Here is a 13,991-nt window from a genome sequence, read left to right as displayed (position 1 = left end):
CATGCTGCTGGAAGGATGAGGAAGATGTGATTTATCTAAAATATTGTAATGATGTATATGTGTTAAAGGAGTTATACAGTATCAAAACTGCTTCCGGAAGCGCTGGAGGCTCTCAGGCTAATTCCTCCCGACCATGGAAGATCGTGACATCACAATTCCGTCCCCGTGTAACGTCATGCCCCGCCCCCTCAATGCAAGTCTATGGGAGGGGGTGGGGCGTGACGTTACACGGGGACGGAATTGTGATGTCACGATCTTCCGTGGTTGGGAGGAATTAGCCTGAGAGCCTCCAGCGCTTCCGGAAGAAGTTACAGGCGAGTGCTGCTTGCTATATTGCGGGGGTCCCCAGCGGCGGGACCCCGGCGATCTGACATCTTATCCCCTATTCTTTGGATAGGGGATAAGATGTCTAGGGGCGGAGTACTCCTTTAAGGCAACAAAATTGGATGTGAAAGGTAGATCTATCCTTTAAGCATGTCAGTTCACAGCAGCCTTCATGTATCTCTTCCCTATAGTCAGCTGAGCTGTTAACATTTCCCTTATCTACGTACGGCCCAGCCTTTAGTAAATATAAAATGTCACTTCATTGTTTTAGCCATGTACAAATGATAAGGTTAACTATGTGCTGTCCACTATGACAGTAGCTGGTGTATTGATAGGATCGTACAGCAATTTCCAAGGGATGCTGCTGTTGGTTGCACGCTTGTCTCCCAGCAACTAAAAGGAATTGATGGTTTTCAGTCATTTCTGAGCTTTATTTAACCCCTTAAAGGGGTAGTCCAGTGGTGAAAAACTTATCCCCTATCCCAAGGATAGGGGATAAGTTTGAGATCACGGGGGGTCCGACCGCTGGGGCCCCCTGCGATCTCTCTGTACGGGGCCCCGGCTCTCCGCCGAGATAGCGGGTGTCGACCCCCGCAGGAGGCGGCGGCCGACACGCCCCCTCAATACATCTCTATGGCAGAGCCGGAGATTGCCGAAGGCAGCGCTTCGGCTCTGCCATAGAGTTGTATTGAGGGGGCGTGTCGGCCGCCGCCTCGTGCGGAGGCCGACACGCCCCCTTCCAGCGGGCTGTCGGGGCTCCGTACAGGAGATCGCGGGGGGCCCCAGGGGTCGGACCCCCCGCGATCTGCAACTTATCCCCTATCCTTAGGATAGGGGATAAGTTGCTCACCACTGAATCACCACTGGACTACTCCTTTAAGCACTCAGCCCATTTTGGCCTTAAGGACTCAGACAATTAAATTTTTACGTTTTCATTTTTTCCTCCTCGCCTTCTAAAAATCATAACTCTTTTATATTTTCATCCACAGACTAGTATGAGGGCTTGTTTTTTGCGCGACCAGTTGTCCTTTGTAATGACATCACTCATTATATCATAAAATGTATGGCGCAACCAAAAAACACTATTTTTGTGGAGAAATTAAAACGAAAAACGCATTTTTGCTAATTTTGTTAGGTTTTGTTTTCACGCCGTACAATTTATGGTAAAAATGACGCATGTTCTTTATTCTGAGGGTTAATACGATTAAAATGATACTTTTATATTATTGTTGCGCTTTAAAAAAATCACAAACTTTTTAACCAAATTAGTACGTTTATAATCCCTTTATTTTGATGACCTATAACTTTTTTATTTTTCCGTATAAGCGGCGGTATGGGGGCTCATTTTTTGCGCCATGATCTGTACTTTTCTTTGATACCACATTTGCATATAAAAAACTTAATACATTTTTTATAATTTTTTTTTTAATAAAATGTATTAAAAAAGTAGGAATTTTGGACTTTTATTTTTTTTCGTTCACGCCGTTCACCGTACGGGATCATTAACATTTTATTTTAATAGTTCGGACATTTACGCACGCGGCGATACCAAATATGTCTATAAAAAATGTTTTTTACGCTTTTTGGGGGTAAAATAGGAAAAAACGGACGTTTTACTTTTTTATTGAGGGAGGGGATTTTTCACTTTTTTTTTACTTTTACTTTTACATTTTTTTACATTCTTTTACACACTTGAATAGTCCCCATAGGGGACTATTCATAGCAATACCATGATTGCTAATACTGATCTGTTCTATGTATAGGACATAGAAGAGATCAGTATTATCGGTCATCTTCTGCTCTGGTCTGCTCGATCACAGACCAGAGCAGGAGACGCCGGGAGCCGCACGGAGGAAGGAGAGGGGACCTCCGTGCGGCGTTATGAATGATCGGATCCCCGCAGCAGCGCTGCGGGCGATCCGATCGTTCATTTAAATCGCGAACTGCCGCAGATGCCGGGATCTGTATTGATCCCGGCACCTGAGGGGTTAATGGCGGACGCCCGCGAGATCGCGGGCGTCGGCCATTGCCGGCGGGTCCCTGGCTGCGATCAGCAGCCGGGATCAGCCGCGCATGACACGGGCATCGCTCCGATGCCTGCGGTTATGCTTAGGACGTAATTGTACGTCCTGGTGCGTTAAGTACCACCTCACCAGGACGTACATTTACGTCCTGCGTCCTTAAGGGGTTAAAAAAAAAAATAAAATATCATTCCCAGCCAAAACTTATATATCTGCAGAAAATGACCAGAGCAGAGTCACAAGTTGACTGTGCTCAGGTCATTGAAATGAATGGGGCCATTGCCTATCCAAGAACAGATATGTCGCCATGTCATGTTTACAGTTTCCAGACATATCTGTGCCTCAAAGGCACAAATCTGATGTGAACCTGGCTTAACACATACCTGGCTTCATAACAGCTTTCTACACATAAACAACACAATGTAACTCCAAGCCAATCACACTGTCCACTCAGAAAGCAACACTGATTGACAATCAATTTCACATGCTGTTGTGCAAGTGGAACAGACAACTGGCACCCTGTGCCCTTCACATATGAAAGCAGGTTCACACTGAGCATATGTGGAAGACCTGGGAGTCTGGAGACGCCGTGGAGAACGTTCTGCTGCCTGCAACATCCTCCAGCATGATCAGTTTGGCGGTGGGTCACTCAGTAATGGTGTGGGATAACATTTCTTCCATGTACTTGCCAGGGGTAGCCTGACTGCCATTAGGTACTGAGATGAGATCCTCAGACCCCTTGTGAGACCATATGTTGGTGCGGTTGGCCCTGGGTTCCTCCTAATGCAAGACAATGCTAGACCTCATGTGGCTGGAGTGTGTCAGCAGTTCCTGCAAGTTGAAGATATTAATACTATGGACTGGCCCGCCCGTTCCCAAGACCTGAATCCGATTGAGCACATCTGGGACATCTTGTCTCGCTCCATCCACCAACGCCACGTTGCACCACAGACTGTCCAGGAGTTGGCGGATGCTTTAGTCCAGGTCTGGGAGGACATCCCTCAGGAGACCATCTGCCACCTCATCAGGAGCATGCCCAGGCATGGAGAGGATGTTTTTACCTCACCAAAGTGAAGTTACCCGCAATTTTCATTACAAATGAAAATAGCGCAGAATCTGGCAGGAGTATCCCTTTTATACAGGGTTTCCCAAACAGGGTGCCTCCAGCTGTTGCAAAACTACAACTCCCAGCATGCCCGGACAGCCAAAGGATGTCAAGGCATGTTGGGAATTGTAGTTTGGCAACAGCTGGAGGCACCCTAGTTGGGAACCACTGCATTAATAAGACAGAAGGGGCTGAACATATTGTACTGCACAGAAGCTGAGACACTAATCTGTCATTAGTCTCACTAGCCGACAATCTAACAGCGGGGGTCCGAGCGGTTGCTATAGTTTACGGCACATCGCTGCTTTTCACAAGAACGTGTTCACAGAAGGAATGCCAACATTCATCAAAGCCAGGCACTGAAAAGGGCTTACATTAGACATGAGATTATTTGGGGGCACACAGAACAGGCCCACTAACCAGTCAACTATAATGAACATGAGTGACACATTCACATCCTGCCAAAAAAGCTCTGACCCATGGACTCCACAAGACATGTGCAGGAGTCCTGTGGAATCTGGTACCAAGACATTAGCAGCAGATCCTGTTCGTCTGTGTTTCCCAACCAGAGTGCAAAAGTACAATGCCCAGCATGCCCGGACAGCCTGGGAGTTGTGGTTTTGCCACAGCTGGAGGCACCCTGGTTGGGAAACACTGTTGTAAGTTGTGAGGTGCAGTCTCCATGGACTAGACTTGCAAGTAATAAAAATGACCTGGTAGGGTCCATTCACACTAGAGAGGGTCCATTCACACTAGAGAGTTTCCACGCAGATCCTGCTTGCAGCAGCCTCCCATTGATCTCAGCCAGAATTCTGCTGCTTAGTTCACATGTCAGAGGTTCAATCTTCTGGCAAAATCTGCCAGAGAAGTTTGTCAATGGTACTGTACTTAAAGGGGTACTTCACTAGCCAGAGTTCCGGCTGCATTCGGTACATTTAGTTCTGAGCGGTGTGCGCTCGCTGCGGGAGTCGGCCACTCCCCCTTATTGCAAGTCTATGGGAGGGGGCGTGGTGGCCATCACGCCCCCTGCCATAGACTTGCATTGAGGGGGCGTGGCCTGACATCACGAGGGGGTGTAGCCGACATCCGCAGCTGGTGCACACAGTTTGGAACCGAATGCAGCCGGAACACTGGCCAGTGGAGTACCCCTTTAAGTCTGCGGCAACCCGAATCCGGACAATTTTGAACCGTACGGGTCCAACAAGTTCCAACAGACCCGCATTGTAACATATAGAAAACAAAAAACATGACTAAGTTTCTGTGAGTATGCGGGAGATTTTTGGCATCACAGAGGGAATATTACATACGAATGTAGCTAAAATGTGCATATTTAGGGTCCATTTACATGTACAGTATCCTATGCATATTTGATGTGCAGGATTTGAAGCTGCAGATTTTATGCTGTAGATTTCAATGTAAACTAATGACTGAACACAGCTTCAAATATGCAGCATCAAATATGCGCAGAATAATGTAGATGTGAATAGATCCTAAAGCAGTGTTTCCCAACCAGGGTGCCTCCAGCTGTTGCAATACTACAACCCCCAGCATGCCCGGACAGCCTTTGGCTGTCCGGGCATGCTGGGAGTTGTAGTTTTGCAACAGCTGGAGGCCCCCCGGTTGGGAAACAGTGCCCTAAAGCTATTCACCCTCCAGAAATAAGCATTTCTGGGAATGGGCAAATCTAAAAATAAATGGAAGACACATTACCACACAGCCGTAGGATGTTACCTTTAGTCATAGTACTTTTTACCTTTAGAAAGTTTGCCATTGTACTGACGTGATTGGCACAAACCCCTTTTCTGGCATCTTTCACCCCTTCCCCTGTCTGAAGGAGAAAAGAATACATGACATGAGTGTGAGAAAAGTCAATGGAGGTGTAACAGCCCGATAGCGTATAGCAGTGTCCTTACCCAGTTTATTAGGACATATTTAGGGAGGCCAGAGTTGGGGTCTTGTACTCGGCAGAAGGCATACATCACTTTACCGCTGCTCAGCTCTTCCACAAGTTCTTCCAGGCCTCCATCTGTAAGAGGAGAAGTAGGGTGAATGGTGAAGAGTCACAGGTAAACGATAAGGTTATAACAAGAACAGAATGCTGTAGAGGAGGTCCAATACTCATAGCATGTGTTAGAGCAATGACTAAGCCCCTACATACACTGCTCAAAAAAAATAAAGGGAACACTACGATAACACATCCTAGATCTGAATGAAGGAACTAATCGTATGAAATACTTTCATCTTTACATAGTAGAATGTGCGGACAACAAAATCACCCAAAAATTATCAATGGAAATCAAATTTCTCAACCCATGGAGGTCTGGATATGGAGTCACACTCAAAATCAAAGTGGAAAACCACACTACAGGCTGATCCAACTTTAATGTAATGTCCTTAAAACAAGTCACAATGAGGCTCAGTAGTGTGTGTGGCCTCCACGTGCCCGTATGGCCTCCCTACAATGCCTGGGCATGCTCCTGATGAGGTGGTGGATGGTCTCCTGAGGGATGTCCTCCCAGACCTGGACTAAAGCATCCGCCAACTCCTGGACAGTCTGTGGTGCAACGTGGCGTTGGTGGATGGAGCGAGACATGATGTCCCAGATGTGCCCAATCGGATTCAGGTCTGGGGAACGGGCAGGCCAGTCCATAGCATCAATGCCTTCCTCTTGCAGGAACTGCTGACACACTCCAGCCACATGAGGTCTAGCATTGTCTTGAATTAGGAGGAACCCAGGGCCAACCGCACCAGCATATGGCCTCACAAGGGGTCTGAGGATCTAATCTCGGTACCTAATGGCAGTCAGGCTACCTCTGGCAAGCACATGGAGGGCTGAAGAAATGCCACCCCACACCATTACTGACCCACTGCCAAACCGGTCATGCTGGAGGAGGTTGCAGGCAGCAGAACGTTCTCCACGGCGTCTTCAGATTCTGTCACATGTGCTCAGTGTGAACCTGCTTTCATCTGTGACGAGCACAGGGTACAAGTGGTGAATTTGACAATCTTGGTGTTCTCTGGCAAATGGCAAACTTCCTGCACGGTGTTTGGCTGAAAGCACAACCCCCACCTGTGGACATCTTGCCCTCATACCACCCTCATGGAGTCTGTTTCTGACAGTCTGAGTGGACACGTGCACATTTGTGGCCTGCTGGAGGTCATTTTGCAGGGCTCTGGCAGTGCTCCTCCTGCTTCTCCAGCATTAAAAAGTGGGCTGTGGTCACCACTTGCAGAACCACTCCTTTATTGGGGGTGTTTGGCTAATTGCCTATAATTTCCACCTGTTGTTTGTTCCATTTACACAACAGCATGTGAAGTTGATTGTCAATCAGTGTTCTTCCTGAGTGGACAGTGTGATTTCACAGAAGTGCGATTGACTTGGAGTTACATTGTGTTGTTTAAGTGTTCCCTTTATTTTTTTGAGCAGTGTATATACAAGAAGGTTTCCTGCATCTGGTCACAACGTACGCACCTCCAGTCCCCGCCAGCCTGATGTCATTGCTGTTACCTTCATATGTGTAGAGAGCCCTGCAACAGAAACACCACATTAGATCTTCAGTGATCCCTCAACTTACAATGGCCTCAACATACAATAGTCTTTTCTGGACCATTGTAAATTGAAAACATACACAACATACAATGCTAGACAATCCAAAACTGCGGGATGTTTCAATGGCTGGAAGAACTGACCAATCAGAATGGGCATTCACTGGTAAAACCCCAGTATTACTGAAGACTGGCTGTCTGGTAGTGCCCCCTACAGTACAGGGAGGTACTACTCTTTACATGCACCAGGGTTAGCTGCTCCTTTGAACACCAGGTGAAGACGGCTCCATATTTTTTTGGGACACTTAATTGTTCAGGATCCTGAAGAAGCTCCTGTCCTCTACATAGACAGTGATTACAGCTTCCAGCAGATCTTTCTTACTTTTATATGTAAGGACTTGTTTTATCTGTATTCAGGGGTGTGGAAATAAAAAAAATAAAAAAAATAAAAAATACTTGCCCAAAGGGACAGCCTTGTCCGGGCCAATTTTAGTTTTTACACTCTTGTTTTTTCTTCCTCGCCCTATAATAGCCAATAGCAACTCTTATTTTTCCATCTACAGACTCATATAAGGGCTTGTTTTTTGCAGAACAAATTGTTGGTGAGGCGAAATTAAAAAAAAGCAAATTTTGCATATCTGGTGGTTTAACATGGTATTTTGATACTTTAGGTCTGCCTGATTTTCGTATACCAGGCTGTATGAGGGCTGATTTTTTATCAGTTTTTTTTTGTATTGGTACCATTTTGGTATTGATCTGGCTTTTTAATCGCCTATTACTTTTTTCTGGAATATTATTAAAGATTGTAATTCTGGGGTGTAATTTTTTTACATTTACGTCATTCACTGTACGGGATATATAATGTTATATTTTAATAGTTCGTACAATCACGCTTGCAGCAATACCAAATATGTATTTTTATTATGTTTACATTTTTTTTTTTATATAGGAAAATGGGGTGGTTTGAACTTTTAATATGGAAGAGGTTAATGTGTCTTAATCTTTTATTTAAATTTTTTATTTTGTACACTTTTAGTACCCTTAGGGGACTATTAGGAGGAATCATTAGATTCCTCATACAGATCAATAGAGTTCTACTGAACTCCATTGATCTGTGTGCTCTGCGATCCATTGATAGAGCCTAGTCTAGCCAGGCTCTATCAACGACAAAGCCACAGACACCAGGGAAGCAGAGGTAAGCCCTCCAGCAACCTCTATAGGCGATCCACCCACTAGCCCACCAGGGAGCATTTACATGTCCCTTTAGACGCCACTGTCAGCTTTGACAGCGGCGATCTAATGGGTTAATAGCCAGCCGCGGCGATCGCAGCATGCTGGCTAATATCTGTGGCCCCCAGCTACTGAAAACAGCCGGGGGCTGCAGAGTATGGAGCGGCCAGGAGTCAGGAGCCCGCTCCATACACCCTTCTGAGCGCTGACGCGCTTGTTGGATCTTTCAGGTCTGGCCCTGCTTGCCCAAAGCAGAGCTAAGGACCTGAAAAATTCACCTGCCGGCACCCAGAACTGCATGTCCCGGGCGTCGGGCGATATGAATTCCACATCCCTGGTATTAGTTATCTATTTTTGTTCAATCCTTACTTTTCCTATTTTTTGGATGACATTTTGGTGGCTTCAGAACCAATTACCAGGTTTCCATAGAGTTATGGTTTCAACATATAATGGTCGTCCTGGAACCGATTAATATTGTAACTTGAGGGACCACTGTATATAGTACACAAATCATCAGAAACATAGGACTCTTAGGAAGAGTCAGCAGAGTATCGGCGAGTTCCGCTCGACAAATGCCTTTGTCTTGGTACTCTAAAAGAGGTAGTTTGTGCCTAATAAGCTTTCAAAGAACTACAAACCCCAATATATCCAACAAGGACCTGAGTAGAGTGTTCTCTCCTGGCTCTGTGTCACTTTGTGTCCAGGTCTCACAGACTCTCCAGTACTTCAAAACTTCTCTCCTGTCCAATCTGACGGTGGAGGGGGGGGGGGGGGGTCTGACCACCGAGAACACCCACAATGATCAAAACGGGGCCCATCTATCCCTGTGCATGGAGCGGCATGTCGGCAAGCTGTCCGTGCATTTCCGTCAGATATCCACCAGCGTTGATCACCAGTATCTATGGTGCTCCCATACAGAATGCATTGAGCTCTTGCCATGCACAGGGAGAAATGGGCCCTGTTCTGGAGATTGTGGGGGACCCAGCACGTTTTGAAGTACCCGTCTAAGTGTAGCTGTTGACATCTCACCAATCTGATGTCTATGGGATGACTTGTAGGCAGCAACTCATGCATCTCCATGGTAACAGACTACAAATAAACCCGGTGTAGTCTGATTCTCCCATTATACCCTGTCTACCTCTCCACTATATCTAAGAAAACATACATTTGGCACGTTAACAAGAGGTTAGGATAAGACATAAGGGAGGGCGACTCTGCGGCATCCATTTAACAGAATTCATTTTTTTTTTTTTTTTTTTTTTAATAACAAGATCCCGGAGAACATAAAATTGTATAGTAATGTCTACTACGCTATTATAGACTTTACTTCTTGTGGTATACTAATGTACATAGCCAGACTGAGGCCAAAAAGGGCACTCCTTGGGTCTTTTGCGAGCTAATGTAACCCTATAGCAGTTGTTTCTCAACCAGGGTGCCTCCAGCTGTGGCAAAACTACAACTCCCAGCACCCTGGTTGAGAAACACCAGTCTAAGGCCAGGTATACATTACGAATGTTCGCTCAAAAAAGCTTTTGTGCGGGAAATGACACCAATGTAGTCACTAGTAATATTTGGGCCATTATCTGTGCTCATACGCCGGCATCCCATTTTGACAGGTTGCCAACATATACATGCCACGGATAGCACAATGGTGGAGTGTTGTGAAGCCGGCCTTGTCTAGCAAGATGTGCCAGATCTTATCATACAGCGCGTTTCACGGTGATACTTTCGGTGCATCATCTGCCCGTCCTACCTAGTCCTAAATTTTCCCTATTGTCCCCTGAACAATGTGACCTCATACTCAACACCCCAAAACCGAACTTAATAGGAGGGCACGGTTTCTGCATTACAACACAGCGTATTGTGCATGGGGTTAATAGTCACTTCCTACATAAAGCTATTTCCTATATAATAGTAATGGGACTTCCTTAAACAGCATAAAAAGATCGCAATAACGGCGGAGATGTCACAAGTGATAGTCCACCGCTTGACAGCGTAGTATGGTGTGGGTATATATACACATACGTACACAAACACACATATACAGTGGGGCAAAAAAGTATTTAGTCAGCCACCAATTGTGCAAGTTCTCCCACTTAAAAAGATGAGAGAGGCCTGTAATTTTCATCATAGGAATACCTCAACTATGAGAAACAGAATGAGAAAAAAAAAAACCATAAAGTTACATTGTCTGATTTTTAAAGAATTTATTTGCAAATTATGGTGGAAAATAAGTATTTGGTCACCTACAAACAAGCAAGATTTCTTCTTCTTTAAAGGAAAAAGGTCACCCGTACGATAACTCCCATACACCGGGTTATAGTGCGGGTGATCAGGAGACCGATGCAGGGTCTTGGGCTGCTATACCTACCTGCAGTCCGAAGCCCCGATCCCCTGAAGGTCCCCCTCTTCCAGCGCTGACTTGCTCTTTGAGGCGGGCCTGCCGCCTAGATTGAAATATTCATAAACGCCGGTCACATGAGCGCTCAGTAGGCACAAGCACTCATGTGACAAGCGCTTATGAATATTTAAAGGGGTTATCCACCATAAGGTGATTTTAGTACGTACCTGCCAGACAGTAATGGACGTGCTTAGGAAGGATCTGCACTTGGCTTGGGGATAAATGTTGTAAGATTACCATAACACTGTGGCTGGCTTTTTGTGAACTGGTATTTTCTGTTTGAGTTTTCTTCTTTGCCTACAAATCCCATAATTCCATTTTCCTCCCTCCCACACATCAGCCCCCCCACACATTGAAAAATAAAATGAGCTGCATCTATTCAAAAGACCTGTGGTTTTCAATCAGGGTGCCTACAGCTGTTCCATTAGTTGCAGATTGCTCTCTCTCCCACCAAGCGATCGCTCCACCCATTGGAGCAGACAGGCTCCCTGTCATCAGCTGACTAGTGAGTCAGGTCTCGGCCGCATTGCAACTTGGGAAAAATTTGAGACAACAGTCATTTTGTATGCTGGTAAAAATAAACATTGGGGTGAAAAATCACATAAGAATTGTGAGAAAACCGTCACACACAGGTACAGACACTATATATTATGAACTACACTAACTTTACAGCCCCTGTAGCATAGTCAAATAAAAAAAAAAATCCTGGAATACCCCTGTAAATGTAGCTGGCGGGCCCGCCTAAAAGCGCAAGTCAGCGCTGAAAGAGAGGGACCTTCGGGGGATCGTGGCTCCGGACTGCAGGTAGGTATAGCAGCCCAAGACCCCGTATCGGTCTCCTGTTCACCCGCACTATAACCCAGTGTATCGAGTTACAGTGCAGGTGAACAGGTGATGGTTTTCCTTTAAGGGGGAGATTTCTCAAAGACTGTGCAAAGGTAAAGTTGTCCAGTTGCCCATAGAAACCAATCAGATCGCTTCTTTCATTTTTCACAGGCCTTCCTAAAAATGAAAGAAGCAAGCTGATTGGTTGCTATGGGCAAGTTTTACTCTGCACAGGTTTTGATAAATCTCCACCTAAGAGTTTCCTCTGTCCTCCACTTCTTATCTGTATTAATAGCTCCTGTTTTAACTTGTTATCAGTATAAAAGACCCCTGTCCACAACCTCAAACAGTCACACTCCAAACTCCACTATGGCAAAGACCAAAGAGCTGTCGAAGGACACCAGAAACAAAATTGTAGACCTGCACCAGGCTGAGAGGACTGAATCTGCAAAGGGCAAGCAGCTTGGTGTGAAGAAATCAACTGTGGGAGCAATTAGAAAATGGAAGACATACAAGACCACTGATAATCTCCCTCGACCTGGGGCTCCACGCAAGATCTCACCCCGTGGTGTCAAAATGATCACAAGAACGGTGAGCAAAAATCCCAGAACCACACGGTGGGGGGGGGACCTAGTGAATGACCTGCAAAAAGCTGGGACCAAAGTAACAAAGGCTACCATCAGTTACACACTACGCCGCCAAGGACTTAAATCATGCAGCGCTAGACGTGTTCCCCTGCTTAAGCCAGTACATGTCCAGGCCTGTCTGAAGTTTGCTAGAGCGCATTTGAATGATCCAGAATCCAGAGTATTGGGAGAATGTCATATGGTCAGACGAAACCAAAGTAGAACTTTTTGGTAAAAGCTCAACTCGTCACGTTTGGAGGAGAAAGAATGCTGAGTGTCATCCAAAGAACACCATAACTACTGTAAAGAATGGGAGTGGAAACATCATGCTGTTTTCCTGCTAAGGGACCAGGATGACTGGTCCATGTAAAGGAAAGAATAAACGGGGCCATGAATCGTGAGATTTTGAGTGAAAACCTCCTTCTATCAGCAAGGGCATTGAAGATGAAACATGGCTGGGTCTTTCAGCATGACAATGATCCACACCGCCCGGGCAACGAAGGAGTGGCTTTGTAAGAAGCATTTCAAGGTCCTGGAGTGGCCTAGCCAGTCTCCAGATCTCAACCCCATAAAAAAAACCTTTGGAGGGAGTTGAAAGTCCGTGTTGCCCAGCAACAGCCCCAAAACATCACTCCTCCATGCAGATCTCCTCTAGAGCAATGGACCAAAATACCAGCAACAGTGTGTGAAAACCTTGTGAAGACTTATAGAAAACGTTTGACCTCTGTCATTGCCAACAAAGGGTATATAACAAAGTATTGAGATGAACTTTTGTTATTGACGAAATATTTATTTTCCACCATAATTAGCAAATAAATTCTTTAAAAATCAGACAATGTGATTTTATGGATTTTTTCTCATAGTTGAGGTATACTTATGATGAAAATTACAGACCTCTCATCTTTTTAAGTGGGAGAACTTGCACAATTGGTGGCTGACTAAATACTTTTTTTGCCCCAGAGTATATTTCTATCTATCTATCTATACACACACATACACAGAAGTTATGGAACCAATATTAGTAGGCTCTGTTCATACTAGAATAAGGTTATCTAGGAATAGAAATACAGAGCCGATTTCTTCAAAAACAGCGCCACCTCTGTCCTCAGGTTGGGTGTGGTATTACAACTTGGCTCCATTCATTAATGGAATAAAGCTGCAATGCCACACATATTCTGAGGACAAGTGAGGCCCTCTTTTTTTTGGGGGGGGGGGGAAGAGAATTAGCTCTGGGTTTTTAACGCTGGATAAACCTGTTGGGATTGTAAGGTCGAGATGAAAAAATTTGCTGCTGCGCTATACCATGTAGCTAGCGATACATAAGCTAAATGCTAACCAAAATGTTAGGGAAGACTTCGAAATCCAATGTTGGGAGTTGTAGTTTAACATAAGTGCCATAATTCTTTACTACCCAACCTGTGGCTATCCACCTCCTGCGAAACTACAACTCCCAGCATGCCCTGACAGCCGAAGGCTGTCAGGGCATGCTGGGAGTCGTAGTTTCGCAGCAGCAGCAGCAGAGCAACGCAAAAGGACTTAAAGGGGTACTCCGCCCCTGGCATCCTATCCCCTATCCAAAGGATAGGGGATAAGATGTCAGATCGCCGCGGTCCCGCTGCTGCAGCACTGCGCTATCATTACTGCACAAAGCAAGTTCGCTCTGTGCGTATTGACGGGCGATACAGGGGCCGGAGCAGCGTGACGTCATGGCTCCGCCCCTCATGACATCACGGCCCGTCCCCTTAATGCAAGTCTATGGCATGGGGCATGACGACCGCCACGCCCCCTTCCCATAGACTTGTATTGACGGGGCGGACCGTGACGTCACGAGGGGCGGAGCCATGATGTCACGCTGCTCCGGCCCCTGTATTGCCCGTCATCTCGCTCTGTGCTGTAATGATAGCGCGTGCCGC

The 13,991-nt window shown here is 45.8% G+C and overlaps 1 protein-coding gene across 3 annotated transcripts in view; it reads right to left on the bottom strand.

The window, feature by feature from the left end:
- Nucleotides 1-13,991, bottom strand: part of DBNL (drebrin like) — an 80,061-nt gene that overhangs the window by 26,225 nt on the left and 39,845 nt on the right. For all 3 annotated transcript variants that reach the window (XM_056571208.1, XM_056571207.1, XM_056571209.1), the window contains exons 2-4: nucleotides 6,923-6,978; nucleotides 5,364-5,476; nucleotides 5,204-5,278 (exon numbers count right to left, since the gene is read on the bottom strand). In XM_056571208.1, the coding sequence (XP_056427183.1) occupies nucleotides 5,204-5,278; nucleotides 5,364-5,429 (141 nt within the window). In that variant the 5' untranslated portion in view covers nucleotides 5,430-5,476; nucleotides 6,923-6,978. The remainder of the gene's footprint in view (nucleotides 1-5,203; nucleotides 5,279-5,363; nucleotides 5,477-6,922; nucleotides 6,979-13,991) is intronic.

This window comes from Hyla sarda, chromosome 4 (assembly GCF_029499605.1).
Source record: "Hyla sarda isolate aHylSar1 chromosome 4, aHylSar1.hap1, whole genome shotgun sequence".
Taxonomy (NCBI): Eukaryota; Metazoa; Chordata; class Amphibia; order Anura; family Hylidae; genus Hyla; species Hyla sarda.
The sequence above is the reverse complement of the archived record's forward strand: the minus strand, read 5'-3'. Positions and strand labels throughout refer to the sequence as shown.